This window comes from Thermobia domestica, chromosome 3 (assembly GCF_964235325.1).
Source record: "Thermobia domestica chromosome 3, izTheDome1.hap1.1, whole genome shotgun sequence".
Lineage (NCBI taxonomy): Eukaryota > Metazoa > Arthropoda > Insecta > Zygentoma > Lepismatidae > Thermobia > Thermobia domestica.
The window spans coordinates 41,618,822-41,637,170 of record NC_137456.1 but is presented as its reverse complement, the minus strand read 5'-3'; the positions used below and the strand labels follow the sequence as shown (position 1 = coordinate 41,637,170).

Genomic DNA, 18,349 nt, shown 5'->3' with positions numbered 1-18,349 from the left:
GGATTTCTGTTTCTTCAGCAATGCTGCTTGGCGCTTCTGTTCCCTTTCTTTCTTTTTTTCTTCCTTCTGCTGTTCCTTTCTCATTTTTTCTTCTTTCTTCCTCTGGAAGTACTTTTTCCACTCAGACGAAGTGACGACTGCGGGTACCTTCTCAGTCGCTTTTCTCTTCTTTGTGACTTTGGGCTCTGGCCAAAATAGAGCTCTTTTAAAGGGAGAACTCACTGATGAATTTTTGGTGTCTTCTATAATATTTACATCGACTGGACCTGATGATTCAGGTTGCACTGGTTTTGTCAAATTCTCCATTGCGGATGTTGACGGTTCAGAATAGTTTCTGCTGCTTGTCTCTAGAATAGATAATTCTGCTGAATCAGAAAATGGCTGCTGAATAGTTGTTTGAGCTGATAGTTTTGTTTGTTCCACCATATTTCGCCATACAAGAAAAAGATCTGTTGATCGTTCAGGACCTTGTCATTCTAAATTTTCTTCTGATGCCTTACGAAACAGATGAAGTTTTTCGTCATCAATAAAAGATTCCAAATATTCCAAATGCTTTCTTGTGTCGTGTGTTTTTGGCTTAACCTTGTGGGGAACTTCCTTAGATCTGATGGAACATTTGGTGTAATCAACCGCATTTTTATCGAAAGGTGAAATACCAGATCGTCTAAACCCATTAATCACAGTTCCCTGAGTCACAGACGAAAGAACAGTTTCGAATACTGGGGCAAAGTTTCCCTTACTTAACACTTGGTTCGGGTTTTCTAACTTCCACTTATGTATAATCATCTTCCAACTCTGTTTTATAGGCTTAAATACACTAACGTCACATGGCTGAGTTATATGTGTGGTGTTGGGACATAACGCTACTAACTCAATGCCATGATCTGAACAAAACTCACTTAAATGAAGTGTTAAGTGGGATTTGTGTCCATCAATAAAAAGTATAACAGGTAGCTTCACATTTTGTTTTAGGAGCCATGGATGAAACACATTGGTGATATATTCGTAGAAAGTCTCACCATTCATCCATCCACTTTCACTCTTACCAAGTGCCCATGAGTCTGGAGCCTTCTCAGCGATTTCACTTGGTAGGCGAACATAGGGGTATACAATAAATGGAGGAAGTATTTCACCATTAGCACAGACAGTAATAAGAACTGTTAAGCAATCTTTTTCAGCACCTGCTAAGACTTCATACACGTTTCTGTCGCCTTTTGGCCCCAATACTTTTCCAGTTTTTGGGCTAAGCTGAAATGAAGTTTCGTCGGCATTGAAAATCCGCGATGGGTCTTCCAAAGCTTCGGTAAGTCCTTTTGCTTGTAAATACTCGTAAACTTCATCAAACCATTTACGTATCATGTTCTCGGACACTACTGCACGACTTTTGGTCAAAGCTTCAGGAGTTCGTTTGCTTATTTCTGGATGGCGACGCAAAAACGCTTCAAACCAGTGTTTAGCTGGTTTGTTGTTAGAAAACGGATTCTTCCTGCCTGTTGACACCATAATTTTCTGTACGGTAGTCAATAGATCTTCTTTCACTAAGGGAAACCCTGCTCTAGCTATATCAATTATCCATTTTACCAACATACTTTCTTCTTTATCCGTTAAAACTGTCGAGGGTCCCATTTTTCGATGTTCTGGTGTTCTTCCTTTCACTTTGTTCATTAGTGTACTTCGTGGAACCTTGTATCGCCTGCTCGCTTCTGCGAAAGATGCACCATTCGTTTTTACGTCTTCAATAGCCTTCTTCATATCTTCTTCAGAATACTTGAAAAAGGGTTTCTTCCCTATCAAATTGACGTCACACTTCTTCCCCATTTTGGGCTTTGTTCAATCCTGAAACAATATACAATCCACACTTAGCAAATCCAATACGAAATCAACGCAAAACTAGTAATTGACACCTAAGACCCAAAGATTGCCACCTCATGTCAATTACTGGGAAATCGTGAGGGAATGCAACCCCGACTATCTACAATTATATGTCGTTCTCAGAATGCCATCACGAAGCGAATTATACTGCGCTAGTGCGCACTCACATAAAAACCTATTAATTGCCACCTATGTCAATTAATGGGTTAGATTAAAATTTCGAGACCCAATAATTGACACCCCCCGTACGTCACGCTTTTGTTTCACGAGGACATTCTAAGAACGCAGTTGTGTTCCTACATCCCTGAAAGCGTCATATAAATGTTATAGTGCGTATCACATTAAGAATATATGAAAAATAAATGGATTCAAAACCTTCTTACCTTATCTTCCCTTGTTAAGCTTTCGGATGAGATAGCCCGTTGTAGAACAAAGGTAACACGTTTTCACATACAATGACTACTACGGCGTCTGCTGACCGGAAGCACACAAATGAACACCTACGAAAATCCTAAAGACGACAACAGATGTCACCAAAAGGCGGTATTCAACTGCACTTCCTTATTTTATAGTACATTCATCCTATTTGTCAATTACTGGGTGCGCGTCAATTACTGGGCCCACTACCCCCCTATATATATATATATATATATATATATATATATATATATATATATATATATAGATAGATAGATAGATAGATAGATAGATAGATAGATAGATAGATAGATAGATAGATAGATATAGATATAGATATATGTACGTATGTATGTATGTATAATAAAGAGTTTATTTGTAGACGAAGAGTTTTTTTCAAAATTCGAACAAGGGGGTCTCAGGGGGGCGTTTACCGGGACATGTAAAAGTAGTAGAAAATGACCGATATTAGTGTCGAATTCATATTTTTCGTTGTCGCTGAGATCAATGGTGAAACTCCGATCGCATTAACTTCCAATTCAGCCTATTCGGCTGCTGGCTGCGGGTCCCCGGGGGGATACCGAGAAATGTAAAAGTAATCCAAAATGACCGATATTAGTGTTAAGTTCATAGTTTTCGCTGTCTTTGAGGCCAATGGTGACAGTTCCATTAGCGATAACTTTGAAATTCAGCTACCATTGTATGCGGGCCCGGGTTCACCTGCGGGGGGAAGGGTACCGAACATGTAATAATAGTCTAAAATGACCAATATTAGTGTCAAATCCATAGTTTTCGCGGTCGCTGAAATGAATGGTGATACTCCCACAGGCATTGGCCTTTAAATACAGCCCCCATGCGAAGAATGGGTATATTGAGCTAGTATATATATATATATATATATATATATATATATATATATATATATATATATATATATATATATATATATATGTATGTATATATATATATATGCTGTTGATAGCAGTAGTAAGATCCGTTATAAACCTGAAGTTTAACTAATAAAGTCGAAAGAAAGGATTAAACTGTAATTCTGAAGGAAAATCTATTAAATAAAGGAGTTAGGAAAAATCAGAGATATAATTCGTATTATATGCTTACATATCAGTAAATCTTGGGTAGGTCTGTAAGCTGAAACGTTATTTTGAGTGAGAGTTTCTTCAAATTTAAGACAAAAACTAGACATTACATTTTGGAGCTTTCAATATTGCAGTTTAAGTTACTTTTACTAGGCAGAAGTTGAATTTTGCGAGCATGGAAAAAACAAATAACATGATTCGGGCTAGTTTTAGTTTAGTCTCTCCTTCCACAGGGCAAAGTGCTTTTATTTCATGGGATTGCGCTCTTTTTACTAATATCTAACTTATTAATATCTTGGAAGTATGAGAGAGTCTTGATGATGTTATTAATTTATTTATTTATTTATTTATTTTGCAATTTAGTGACTCAAATTTATAGTATTTACACATTTCTTCAAACCAGATTTGTTCCTTAAAAATAATGCTTCTTATTGCACATATATTTGGATCAAATAAACATTAGTGATGCAAACACAGTTTAACCGATATCTTAATTATATTTAGAAATGTATTCCGTTGCTGTTTAGAAAAGTAATTCCATCAAATATTTAGATTTTATTACCTTCCTATTTTGATTCTGGTACAGATGCTTGCTAAGTAGAACAAAAAAAGATGGTTAGACTATGGTTTGATAATATATGAAAATGAAATGAAATCTTTAAGTTTTACGTCTCACGATTATGCTTACTAGGGTAAAGGGGACGGTCATGATGACAAATGAACGAAATGGTGGAATATAGAAAGTCGGCGGAAATGGGACAACCCGGAGAAAACCCACGCACACGGTATTTGTTGATAATATAAGTGTTTAATTGTAAATAGTGAAATGTGAATTATAAAATATGAATAGTATATGAGATTTTTGTTTATGTATGGGCCAATATTAGACTAAAGTAGTGATGTATGTTATAATAAGTGTAGAAAGCTTGCAAGGCTATTACCATATTTTTTTATTTGATATGTATATTAACATTGCATGTACAGAACATAACAATGTAAAAATTCATGCACAGTACGCGACAAAACATAACTAATTTTTTCCTCGAAGGTCAAGATCTAAGGGTTTACTTGTCCCTACCATAAATCCTTCATTGTAACTAGATTTCGGCGTTGCCGCTCCAACTCAGGTAGAACTGTATAAAGCTCTCAGTATGTCTAACCCCATTACAGTTATCATAGTAGCCCGAGCCTGTGCAGACCTCTAAACATATTACCCCACAGAAATGAGTGCCGTAAGTCCAGGCCTTCTATAAAGGCTGTTGGGCCAGGTTTTTACTTATCATTATTATTATTGCTAATAATAATAGGTAATATTAGTAATAGGCTTAATAAAGATTCTGCCTATTTATCTGCTCTGCTTGTATGTATATTATTTCTAACTTTAAGATATAGTTATACAGGTCAATATATAATTGATCAGTTTCTTTCTAATGTGATTCGTCATGTATATAAAAACTGGACAAACTACAAATTAGGAAATTAATAATGATAGCTTTATTACTCAGATATTAACCTGCAAACATTAATACATATGAGGATTTAGGTACTTAATAGAATGCTTTTTAATCATTTCTTTTTTAAAAGAAAAATGTTTTAAATTGTCATTATAGACAGATGGCGTGTCGAATAATAATAATAATAATAATGTTTTCCCAGGACATTGAACAATGTTATCGTGTCTTGCAAAATATTTTTGATGGAGACAAAGATCATGTTGTCGTCGAGATAGATCAATCGTCCTCAGAAACTGAAGAAAACGAAAACGAGGACATGTTTTGAACTCTTGAAGTGTTAAGTTCCAATTGTTTATTTTATCTATTTATGTGTGAACTTTCAAAATAATGTTCAATCAGGTCTGATATAGTGCTTTATGTGAGATTGATTCTAAGTTGCATGAAGGGCATAAACAAATAATAATAATAATAATGATAATAACATTTATAAAAGACTAACATTAGTGCATCACGCTAACTCCTAATAGTAAATCACGTTGATGCTCATTGCAATAATATAATGCAATAATTTAGAGTTGAGCATTTATATTTATGTATCCGCAAGTTTGTTGGTCGGCTAACTAAGAAAAAAGAAAGAAAAAAAGAAAAACGTGAATGCAAACAATTGGAGCTCTTAAGTATTGACTTTAACCTATAATTAGTGCTTGAACTTTTGTGTTATGATAATAAAGTGAAACAACACATCATTTACGATAATGACAGACTAAGCTTGTTTCCATAAAAACGGGATTGAGCAGGTCATCCCTATTCATACGGTTCAAACGGGCAAACCCGATTCATACGGGTAAAAATACAATATCAGTCCAACGTGCGGTCGGACCTATTCTATTTTCCGAGCATTACCGGAAATGCACAGTAGCCCGAAACGGCTCGGACGTAAAAGCTACCATATTATTATTATTATTATTATTATTATTATTATTATTATTATTATTATTATTATTATTATTATATTAATAGGAGAGAAAATTACTTGTAAAATGTCCTGTACGCATTTTATCCCTATTTTAAATGGTTATTCTGGTTTTATGTATCTGCTTATTGGTTTGCAACACTCAGAAAGGATAGTTCAGGACTTCATTGTTTACCCTGGCGAAGGGAGAGCGGCTAAGCTTTTCTAATACCGGCAACATGCAACTGGTTGACAAACCTAACAACCATATGACAGTTTTACTGCTGATAAAAAAAAACTTGGTTTAGCTTTGAAAACCACTATACTATGGGTGTAAACATCTTGGGTGTAAGCATAACCTTGTATGTAAGTGTGGAAATTATTGTTTCAAATTTAATAATTTCATAACTATTTAGAACCGATTACGGCGAAAAACTATTAAGGAAATTTTTAATTATTTTGTATCAGTTGTTACTGAAAGTTTATTTCAAACTTTGTTTTTCTTTTAAAATGCCCATTATATAATTTGCTATGAGTGAAGATTAGCCTAATTACTACACAAATTTATTTCCATATTTAGCAAAATAATTTCCTTGCATTTTGGGAGTTGTTTCATAATAGGGTAAAGGCACCGAATATGGAATACTTTTTGTTTCTTCTTTATTTCTCAGAAATGCGTACTCCAGAATAAAAATATTATACATCATACTACTTGTGGTACCTTTGCAAAACAAAATGCAAGTATGAAAGTTTGTTCCTCATTAATGATTTTTTACAATATTACAAAATTGAAAGAAACTCAATTTTCCATATTAGGCACACCCCGCTCCTAATATGGAACACTACCTGTTCTTAAAATGGAATACTAGAACAAAACATGCTCATTTGTCTACAATGCGATATTTGGATAATTCGAGGATGGGCACGATCCCTGCTCAGACCGCCTATCCTGGCACCGGCCTTTGGTGAAGTTTTCCCTGCTTTTCCTCAGTATCATTAGGCGTATGCTGGGATGATACTTTTCCTTAGGCCAGGGTCGAGTCCTTTCCAATTCGTAGACTTAACTTAAAGGCCGATGTGATCTCGGAGTTGGAGACCTGAACACTTCCTTTGTTCCTTTCCTTAAGCTAATAAATGTATTTATTTGTTTCTTTAAGAGTAGTAGTTATTATAATTAGGAGTATTCCATATTAGGATTCTGCTAGTATTCCATATTAGGAAAATCGCCATTTTGGATAGTTCTCTTCCTACACACGCTTGTGTGATTCTCTGTGTACTGAATCTTTATGCCTTTATGGTACACTATATATGTAATCTAAATATCACAAACTCAACAATAATACATAACCCTTTGCGTACATTCAGCAGTCTGGAAAGATACGTTCGAAAAACTCAAGTTCTTCAGAAAAATATTCTGCAACAAAAGAAAATGGCTTGTTATCGTTCGGCAGCAAACCACTCATGCGCAGACTGAGGGTGTCACTGTGTGCAAGTTTACGTACAGTCCACTCAGTGGCAGAACATAGCAGACAAAATAATCTGGTATTTCATATTAGGAACGTATTCCATATATGGTGCACCCACCCTAATTTTGCAGTATATATACAATGTTGAGAAATTAGGTTTTTAAACTAGTAAAAGCAATAGCTTCTCATTAGTACACTCATGTCCAAAATTATTGTCGCATGTCTATAAATGTGTTGTTGTAGGAATATAATTTGATAACGAATTTGTCCGGTATTTCTTATAATGTTAGTATGTGTATAATCGGCAAAGTCATGTATGTGGCAAATTTCATGTCAAAAGAGCAGTAAATAAGAACAACAAAACGAAAATAAAACTTTCTTGTCCATTTAGAAACATGTTGTTTTACTTATTCTAATTTTCGTATTTATAATTCTTTTCCTATGAAATTTACAACAAATATACATTTCCCAATTATACACATACGTAGTATCAGCATTAAAAGTACCCTGCAAAATCATTATCAAATATATATTCATCATATATTCAAAATCATTATATGCATACAAGAAGACAGGTATAGATATGCGACAATCATTTTGGACATGAGTATACAAAGACAAATGTGGAACATATCTTCTGAGTTATAAGTTGACACGTTTACAATAAGTCAAATTTGCACTTGCAAAAAATAATAAATTTTATTTACAGCATCTACTACCACAATGACGCAGAAAGTTAAAAGAACTCTTTTGAAAATGATACAAACATTTCGTCCCAATAAGCATTGGATGACATTTTTCATCAGCTTTAACTGTGTTGAATATATATCAGTCACCATTCTCAGTGTTGCCAACAGTTCAGTGTGTTTCTTCACCAGATTAGATCCTTAAAACCACAAGAATACCAACCACTAACAATTCTTAAAAACCACTAAACATGGAAAGGTAAAAACAAAATGGTAAATTCCTGCAACAGAACCTTTGGTTTGTTGGTATTCCAATTACAGCATAAACATAAAATTGTTGGTGTGATGCAAACTGCATATACGTACATTGTACTTGCTAGAAAATATAATTCTCTTGATAGCAATTCATTTGTTGTTGCAGATTTAGGAAGTTGAATGTAGAAGCAAAGGCATTTTATAATGATCAGTTTTAATATGTTCGTTTAATGCTTGACACACAAATTTATTCGTATTATGTTTACAATACCCTTGAGCTTGTTTAAATCTAGACTTCAGCTTTGTATATCGAAGAAGGTGACAAGTCCCTTTGTTTCTGTTCCCTTTCTGTTTAAAAAAACGAAACAAAAGCACAACTCTTCTTTTCTAAGATGCATGAGGTCAAAAAGTTCAAACTTTCATTTATTTGTATCAGGTGAAATTTTCAAGAGGAGGTGCATGGTTTCTTCCTATATTACTAACATTGATATGTCGTAAACGATTTATTAAGACACTGGATCGTAGCGCTTTACGGATCAGAGACGTGGACGTTGAGAAAAGCTGAAATATTCAAGTTGTTGGAACAGAATGCTGCACATTTCATGGACCGAAAGGAAAAGGAAAGAAGACGTGCTAAAGGAAGGTAATGAAGGAGGACAGATCATGGAGATCATAGGGAAAAGAAGGAACAGCATGCTTGGCCATCTTATTCGGCACTCCCATTGACAGAGGTAAAGGAAGAAGGAAAACCAGGAAGAGGAAGACCAAGGATAGAATACCCAGATGCAGCTACGAAGAAGGACCTTATCAAAGTATAAAACAGCTCTCCCAAGCGAGAGAAAAGTTTTAAAACTTCCATGTTGCCCACCAACATATAGTTGAGGTGAACAAGAAGAAGACTAATGTTGTTAATTTTTAAATACTTACGATTCGTTCGCCGGAAAGAACGGAAGCGAGATCGGTGAGCAAGACGAGCAAGACTTCATGTACTGGTATCACACCATCAATCTGATATTAGAAATTCACTAGATTTCTACCAATAATAATTCGTGAGCTACTAACTAAATTTTCCCACTTGCTACCACACACTAAAAGTTTCTTCACCAAACAAGCATTCAAAACCACCAGATTTGGTGGCGGAGAAACCACTAAATTGGCAACACAGATCACATTGAGTTTCTCAACCTTTTAATTGATATGGAAGGTTATTTTTTTTCATTTAATTACTCTTAAATATAATTTTACTACATTTAAATACCGAAAATATAAATCATAAAATTTAATTATCAAAAAATAAAGTGCAATTAAATAGATTTGAAGAACAAAGCAGTAAAAATGGATCATGAAAATTGCAGTTCATATTTAAGAAAATAATGACATATGAACAGGGTAAACAGTAGTAAGAGATCAACATCGTAATTGTTTTTCAACTTATTTTGAAAATATCATGTTCATTCCCAATTTTTGGATCAAAAGATTCAATATATGTCAGTCAAACATTTTCTTGTACGCCTTATATCTGAAGAACTACATATAGTGTAGCCAAACACTAACTATCACTTAACTCAATATGATGTGCTTATTCCGTAGAAAATACGAAACCTCGATTTAGGGTCAATTAAAAATGTTGTGGCCCCTGATCCAAAAGTTAACTATTATCACACAAAAATTTTCTTGTAGGTCTTATATCTGGAAGTCTACATACAATGTAGCCAAACCAAAACTATCAGTTAACCCAATATATGTGCTTATTCTTTAGAAAATAGGAAAACTCGATTTAGGGTCCGTTCAAAAAAAATTGTGGGACCTGATCCAAAAACCTATTATTTTCCCACATCCATTTCTTGGTTTTATAATATTCTTATTGATAAACAATGCACAATATAAGATCAGAAGTTGTATAGTATTTTGTTTTAATTACGAGGGACAATCATTATTTTCTAAGGCCTGAATATTGCGTAACAATCATGGCATGACGAAATTGGGAGAAACGATTACATCATCCCTTTCTTAATAAGACGCAAAAGTAGAAGGCGTTCCTATTTGTCGTTCGATTTTGCTAAGTCGCGGAACGATGATACCCAGAGATGTCACAGGGTAACCATAAAGCATGTATGCTTCTGCGTACAGAGCCACTGTTAACAAAGCTTCTATTCAATTGTGCGGATTCCAGTTTCTTCTTCGTCTACCCAATTCTCCAAACATGTACCAAACTGAGCTTTTCTTCTTTCAAATATTAAAAGTAAAATAAAAGCAATCCTTGATATTTCATATTACACCGACGATTATGAGTTGCATGATGCTAAGTTATATTACCCATGACAGATTTGTCGATTGTACCGATATCGTTTTTGTCTTTCTGCTGGCAACTGGAGTCGGATTGACAGATGTGCTATGTTTGTTGAGATCAGAGAAATCTGAGAAGTAATTTTAGAGTTTCATCTGCTCATGGGCTTAGAACTTATTTACGTCTCTAGTAGTATGTATGGTACTTCGGCCGCTTCGTCAGTAAAAATTTTTAATGGTCCCCTGGTTCAGAACCTCATTATTCCTGGCACTTAGAGCTTTGGTCTAAGAGTACTTAGTACCATCCTTCTGCACTTTGGCAATGGGTATGGTAGTCCATCCTCTAAACTTTGAAGAGAGATATAGGACCACTTTTTGAAGTTTGGGAAATGCCGAAACTAGAACTTTGATAAGGTAGTGTAACACCAGGGTATGTACATCTCTAGGTTTGGTTGGTTCATCTAGTTTCTCTTCTAAGGATAAAATGTTGCTAAATATTTTAATTTCGGAGGTTTCTGACCTACCTTATCCTCTTTGATGAGGTTCTATTGCACTATATGTTTTATGGATGAGTACAGAGGTCCATTCTGTTTCACAGGACGTGGGTATGTTGACGAACCCTACTTAAAGTGCATGCGGGGTATGTCAGTCCACTCCTTAAATTTGGAATTCTCAAAAAAGAAATTGGTAAGTTTTCATTAGAACGCATACTTCTGTACATTTGGTTTCCCTGCTTGTCCTATTCTATGGTTAAAAATGTGCTAAGAACATATCTAAGAAATAGTTTTACCATGTTGTAGAATGTTGACCGAATTTATCCTCTGTGATGTGGTTTTCTTGCATTTTATGTGTGTGTTCATATGGGCTAATACAGGATAACTTACCTTTCTCTTGTTATACTCTCTATATTTCGAGAGAGCCCCATGTGATTCATCCTTAAATTTGGAAATTGTCAAAACTAAAAATTTATAATTGTTATCTAGAACTAAAATATACACCTCTGTAACTTTGGTGGTGTACCTTGCTTTTTCTAGGGGTAAAAAGTTACTGAAAATATATGTAACCAACACATTTTTTCATGTAATCGTCATGTGGTTTGCCTTCTTCGTAAATTATCCTCTAGGATTTGTTTGGTTAGAACGTATGGTTATATGAATATATATATATATATATATATATATATATATATATATATATATATATATATATATATATATATATATATATACAGGTGCATTTTCTTTCATAATATACACGGGTGCCTTCGTGCATCCTCTTAAATTTTGGCAAAGGGTACATATATGACCTACCCTAAAATTGAGAATTGTCAAAAATAAAACTTGATATGCATGTTGAAAGTCATTAAGGTTCATGGAATATGGTTACCATGATACACTTTCTACAAATTTTGACATAATCATGGATATTGACCCATTTCAAACTCTGGAATTCTTAAAATACAACTTCGTAAATGTTGGAAGTCATTTTCTTTCTTAGGATATGGATACTATGACAAGCCCTCTTAATTTTTTACAAGGGTATAGGAAATTCGGGTAAAAGTCCGCACGGGATAAAGTCCGTTTTCCAATATTTACTATATAGAACAAAGTTCTGGCAACCTTGCTTCGTCATTTGAAAAGTGTCATGAAGGAAGGAAATAGCCAATTGATTTGAAGTATCTGGAAGAAAACACTTCAGAAATAGTAAAAATTTCATATTTTGCAAAGGGGAGGGATCAAGATTGTTCACCGATATAGGAATTTCACACTTTTATTAGTATATTAGTTCACGATTTATTAATACTCATGCATTTCTGAAACTGATGGAAGCGATTGCCTGCCCTGTGGTCTTTAATGACGCCCCTCTTCAGAAATATGAGTTAAGAATTTTTCTTTATATTATTAATTTTAAGGATTTATAGATACAGTGAAAGTTCTGCCACTGTTTATAATCAGCAAATAATTTATAATTTGTTAAACTACTGTTCTGAATATCGTCTCTAGGTGGAAAGTATAGAAAAATGTGAGCAAGTTTTCATCTAGAGGACAAAGAACCGTCTATAACAGCAATTTGTTGTAAGAGTGCACATTATAGTATATCTTAGTACTGCCACTTCAATTTTCCCCGGGAAAAGTCAGAATTCTAATGGATCTCCTGTGTATTAATAGAATCACGATTTGTGTAACATTTAATATGGCAATTTGCAATTAGTTCAATCAGTGGATGAGACATTTAACCTGGAAAGCTATGTCCAGCAAGGACTATCCGGTTGCAATTATTCATCTCGCATTAATCCTTTTCAAAGTTTTCTGTTCTGCAGGGAAACATATCCAGATTTTATCAATTCCAAGAGTTGTTGAGTCTTCAAAGTTGGCGGAGTTGTTCTCCTGAGTAGACGTGAATACAATTATACTAGGCATTTTCCTTCACCTGTCACTGATGGAACTTTCGAAGATTCTGAAAAGTCGAAGACGCAGAAGAGTGTGCAAACACAAGAGTTTAGTGTAGACGTAAAATTAAAATCTTTCAATTATAGCAGAAGCACAAAGAGTTCAAAAAGAATGATTCCTGGATTATCTGCATCTTATCAAGATTTTTGCTGCTTTAAATCGTTTCTGGTGGTAAATCACCGATGCAATTCTTCTTATGATGAAGAAAATATGTAGAAACATTGATGTAGAGACTGATGGTGTGGCAATGTAACCCAGCTCCCTCGGAGGTCAAATAATGTGCTAGAGAATGAATTGAGAGTTGATCTTTTATTATGTACGGTATATCTTTTATATCTCTGCATCGACAAACTGCCTGGAATTCAAGCCAGTCGTAGTTCGGAACTGTCGTTAAAATACATCCAATCCTTGTACCCTTTATCTGGTACAAGTACGTGAAACACAAACTCAATCTTATAAACAATATCCCTTTCAGAAGACTGAAACACACTCAAAGGAAAAGAAGGAAAATGAACTTTTAAATACTAATCTCTACTTCCAACAAGAACATTCCTAAGGTTGAAAAGAGGCGAAAGAAGCAAATGTTTGATAATATCAAGAAAAGATTGTTTGTCAGAGCTATAGCACGAGGAAAGAATTAACGAAGAAAAGCATAACGTAACACCGAGTGTTTCACTACAGCACGGCAGAGTAGAAAAAAGTTGCATGGTTTATAGTGAAGTATCTAAAGAACCTGTTGTAAAAAAAAATAATCGATCCAATGTGTTGCATGCAAAATGTGGTGACACGAAGAGTTTTCTTCCTACGAAGGTAATGGAGCATTTTTATGTGTGTGTAACTTCTGATTCAAGAATTCTAAATATTTCGTGTATATTAGAACACTTATATTAATCAGTAAAAGAATCAAGTTTTCTTGCTGTTGTTAGATTTTGTTATTTGTTTAATTTTGACTTAAGGTATACAAAGCTTAATTTAATATTAAGTTTACAAAAACAAAGAAGGCTATTTATTTAGGTTTTGTTAGTATATGTTTTTCTCTTGTCTGAAATACCGATATTCATGGAAACCAATGTGGAATAATACGGGTACTTTGCTTTCTTAAACACCAGGTTGGTAAATGAAATGTTCAAGTGACGTTTGGTGGCAAACACACCTCAGCAACTCAAGACAGGAATGGACTAACAGTAAGATGATGCCTCTAACGTCATTTACTCTGTACAAGTACAGCAACCAGTGTAGATCTGTGAGTCAGAAATATGTGGGTTTAGGAAAGTGTACCATGAAGAACACATGATTGGGAATAATTTTACTATACGCATTCAAGATGGAACTTTTTGTACAGTAAGAAGTAAAAAAAAGTGAAAAAATGCATTTGGGTCAGGATTAGCTAAGAAACACATCTGGTTAGTTGTTTTCATTGTTGGGGGAACCTTTGGAAATGACATCTGGTCAGATATTTCATTTGCACCAACCTAATATTTTCAGTCTTTGTTTATATATTACATTTTGCAAGAACATATATAATTCGTTTGTATTTTCATAATTTAATCCGTTTCATATTATATTTTGGTATATTATGCATCTTTACACCTACTATTACCATAATGAAAATATGTACGTTTCTTGCGGACTTTTGCCCCTACACAATGGGATTTTTACCCGATGTGCGGGATAAAAGATTGAAATCGAATCGTTTTATATCATCGTCTCCTAACGATAATTTAAAAGATGCATTGAGTACTAAAATATCCTATGTTATAGAGAAAATGTGTATCTACGTATGTATGAAATTTTATTCTCTATGTGTGTTCCAATCATCGCCAGGTTAGTATAATACAAAATGATTTAGCAGCTTCTGAAACTAAGTATAGGTAATGAGGAATCAACATGCATGATGTTTGACCATTATTGTTATTTACTTATTACCAAAACTGCAGGCAGGGTCGAATGAGGACATTCATAAGTAAATGCATATAACTCGTAAAACAGGACGTACCACTAGCAAAGACTGAAGTAGTAATAAGCACTTTGGATTTTTGTGTCAACAAAAATCAAATGAGACGATGCACGGCATTAAGACTGCGGTTCTCAAACTAATTCCTATCATGACCCCATTTTATCACATCCTCTAGCCAGTGATTTCTTATAATTTTTGGTTTGTAATAAGTTTGTGTGAGATTTTTATAAAGGTAACCAAGAAACTTCTGTCACTTTTTGAAGAGGTTTGTGTTCCATTGGCCCTCACACCGTGACTTGAATGCGAATGGAGATAAAGTGAAGGTCAATTGTTGGTTTGCGTATATCCAACATACTACCTGATTATGGCAATTCAGTTTCACCGTGAACTTGCGTAAGGACAGAGTGAACATGGAACCGCAACAGAGCGTCATAAGGGCATGTATGCTGTACGAACTCAAACTGGCGTCAAATTCAAACTGATGGGGACTATTTTTGAGCTTCCAGATGCATCTTAGGTAATGTATCGATGTTCGAAGGTGGTGGGTGAAAAAGCGACAGAACTTTCGTGGTTGCCTTTATAATATACCTATTGCGAAGATCCCACAATATTCATCTATTTCGATAATAGTAGAATCAATTTCTTATATAGAGTGGATACAATGACTTCCCTAAAGAGAATGGGTTAAAACCAAATTTGGACAGCTCATTCATATTATAAATATCGAATCCGATCCGTCATATTGTTTCAAAGTGGAGGCTGCTTGAAAATTTTAAAACTTCATACCTTCCGTAATGTTGGGTCTCATAATAAAAAAAATAAAGTTATGTCTAATTTTGGTTAAAAACAAGTTGGATAGTTGTTAAAAAGTCTGAGTATTTTAAATGACTTGATAACATGCGTCCCAAAGATTGAACCGGACATTGCCGCACTGGTGAAATCACACCCTGTTCAGGTATGTTATTAGTTTTCAACTTTTATTGCATTTCAATATGCAGCTTTTGTTGCATTTGCATTTTTGGTATTTCAATACTTAGTTCTCAATAATTTCATATCATACTTCTTTCATATAAATTGATTTTTAAACAAGTCTGTATCTGTTGAAAATGTTTAATACGCCTATTTTTGTTGTTCTTAACTGTATGTACAAAAATAAAAATATAGCTATCAAAATAATATTTAAAAATAATTTTCCAGTATTATATTCTAACCTTTTCTGACCTGATTTTTTTTGGAAATGAAGATTATTTTTATTTTAATGGATTATATGTAGGTGCATGCGAACTAGTGATCGTGGCAAAACCGTGCACGGCTCCCATCCGTTGTGAAAACCTAGAACTACGACACAAGAGACAACTTGGACTCATTCGGCACGATATATGCGCTATGTAAGCCAAGAAAGTTTGTGATTCAAATTGGAATCATAGATCAGAAAGGCTTAATATATTTATCTATTCCGCTTATTTTTGTGATCCCCAGGTTGAGAAGCCCTGCATTCAGATAAAAAAGATAGTATATTGCCCACACCCTTTCAGTGTTAATCTAGTGAACTAGAGTGTTCTATGCGCTTCGTTCGTTCTACAGTTGTCGCCTGAAGAATGCACTGACACACGTGAAAGTGAAACACTAGTATTAGGAGATGTAACTAACAGTGGAGCTTACATTTTCGTTCATAGTTTCTAAGTATTAGTTCTTGTTCTCATTAGATCACGTTCAGATGAGTGAATGCATTTTGTAGAACACTTTCTCATGTCGAAACAAGAATAACGCCGTTCTAAAGAAGGTGGCCATTACCGGAACATCATATTATGGAATTGCCCTGTAATGTCCTGTAGATTCATTAATACTGTTGCATGCCTCGAACCTAGGACCATATTCTTTATTGGAGTTGGGAACCTGTCATTCATTCATTACAAACGAACATGTGTTGTTGACAGGAAGTTCATCGCCTGTTCACACCCGATATCGACATCACCAGCTGAAGACAGATTTTCAACAAAGAAATAATTAATTACCTTATATCTGCTCTACTACAAGGAAGTCCTTGTATTTTTAAGCAATATGTAATAAACACTGGTAGTAACTTCCTATTACCTTTTGCCTACCAAACAGTCTCACACGCGTTAACTGGAATTCAGTTTTATTTAGATCAGATGCTTTCTCAATGTGTTTGTTTCTACTGGACTTTCATTGTCATGCACCTACGACGAATCAATGCTCGCTGCGACCACCGACCTGGTAAACATTAAGGAAATATTGTTGATGAGTAGTAAGTACTTCGACTCTCAGAAGTCTCTCTCTTCCTGGTTTTAGTCTATGTGATTCTGACGACGTTAGCAGCATAGTAGGAAGTATAGCTGCTTTATGTTGTGTCATCGATATGTACTTTAGCTGTGTCAATTTGGAGAATTGAATGTGCTTGTCATCGAGTGAGTGTCACTACCATTGCTTCCTTCATGACGTCAGAGAGACAGTCGAGACAAATAGACTTGAGTAAGCTCGATCTTGGTCATTTGGTCATTGCTCATTGGGACCTTCGTTACTTGGTCTTTTGTCACCGTACCTTCGGCCCGCATTCGATGCCTTGCTCGATTGTCGGACAAGTCATCATGGAGATCTTCAAGACGCCTCGATCTACAAGTCTACGCCTTCAACTTCATAATAGGATGAAACTGTTCTAAATTTAAGTTGCAAATCCTAGCTCTACCATCCATTCCTTTAACGTTCTCATTGCTACCACTCAATATTATTAGAATCATATGTTTCATTTTAATCAAATTTGGTATTGTTGGCTAGTCCATACTGTTTCAATACAATATTGGGATATTTATCAGTGCACTAGTAATGAGCACGTCATGTCAACAGCTTGTAATTTGCTATGTGTTTTCGTCGGCGAAGGAAAGTGCAGGTACATCCATAGTTCAAGGACCTGAAATTCTCTAGTCTTGGTTGCTCATTGGGGGTTTTATCGCACAAGTTCGTGGGGACGTACTTTTTACGGACAGGACGAATGCTTTCATTGAAAATGGTAAAATCATACTTTAATTATACCATAACGATGCTTTAAGAACAGTGACTATGAAACTAAACTTAGCATGAATAATATTTTAAAATAATTAATTATTATAACAAAGAATGCATTCTCTTTTGATTGTGAAAGGAGAATCATTACGACTAATTAGAAGGGAGACAAGTAACCAAGTAAAATAGCTACCTATAGGAATGAAAATGGTGTGGAGCAAAAATGATCCTTTTGCAGAGGTGTGGAACGAAATCTGGAAGAGTACTTTCTGACAGAATAATGATAAATTCAAAGAGATAATCCCAAAGCATTTGGGGGGATTGGCACACATGTTAGAAATAGTATGACTAAAGGTGAGATTCTAGACAAAAATTAAAGATAAAATACTTTAGTCGCTCCTGGAAACGAACGATTTAATCACATGGATTATAAGGC

At 34.8% G+C, this 18,349-nt stretch overlaps 1 protein-coding gene across 1 annotated transcript; it reads right to left on the bottom strand.

Moving 5' to 3' along the window:
* Nucleotides 1–471: 471 nt before the first annotated feature.
* On the bottom strand, nt 472–1,818 carry LOC145681756 (uncharacterized). Its single transcript, XM_081753369.1, has one exon. It carries the CDS (start codon nt 1,816–1,818, stop codon nt 472–474), a length of 1,347 nt encoding a protein of 448 aa, XP_081609495.1.
* Between the last annotated feature and the right edge of the window lie 16,531 nt (nt 1,819–18,349).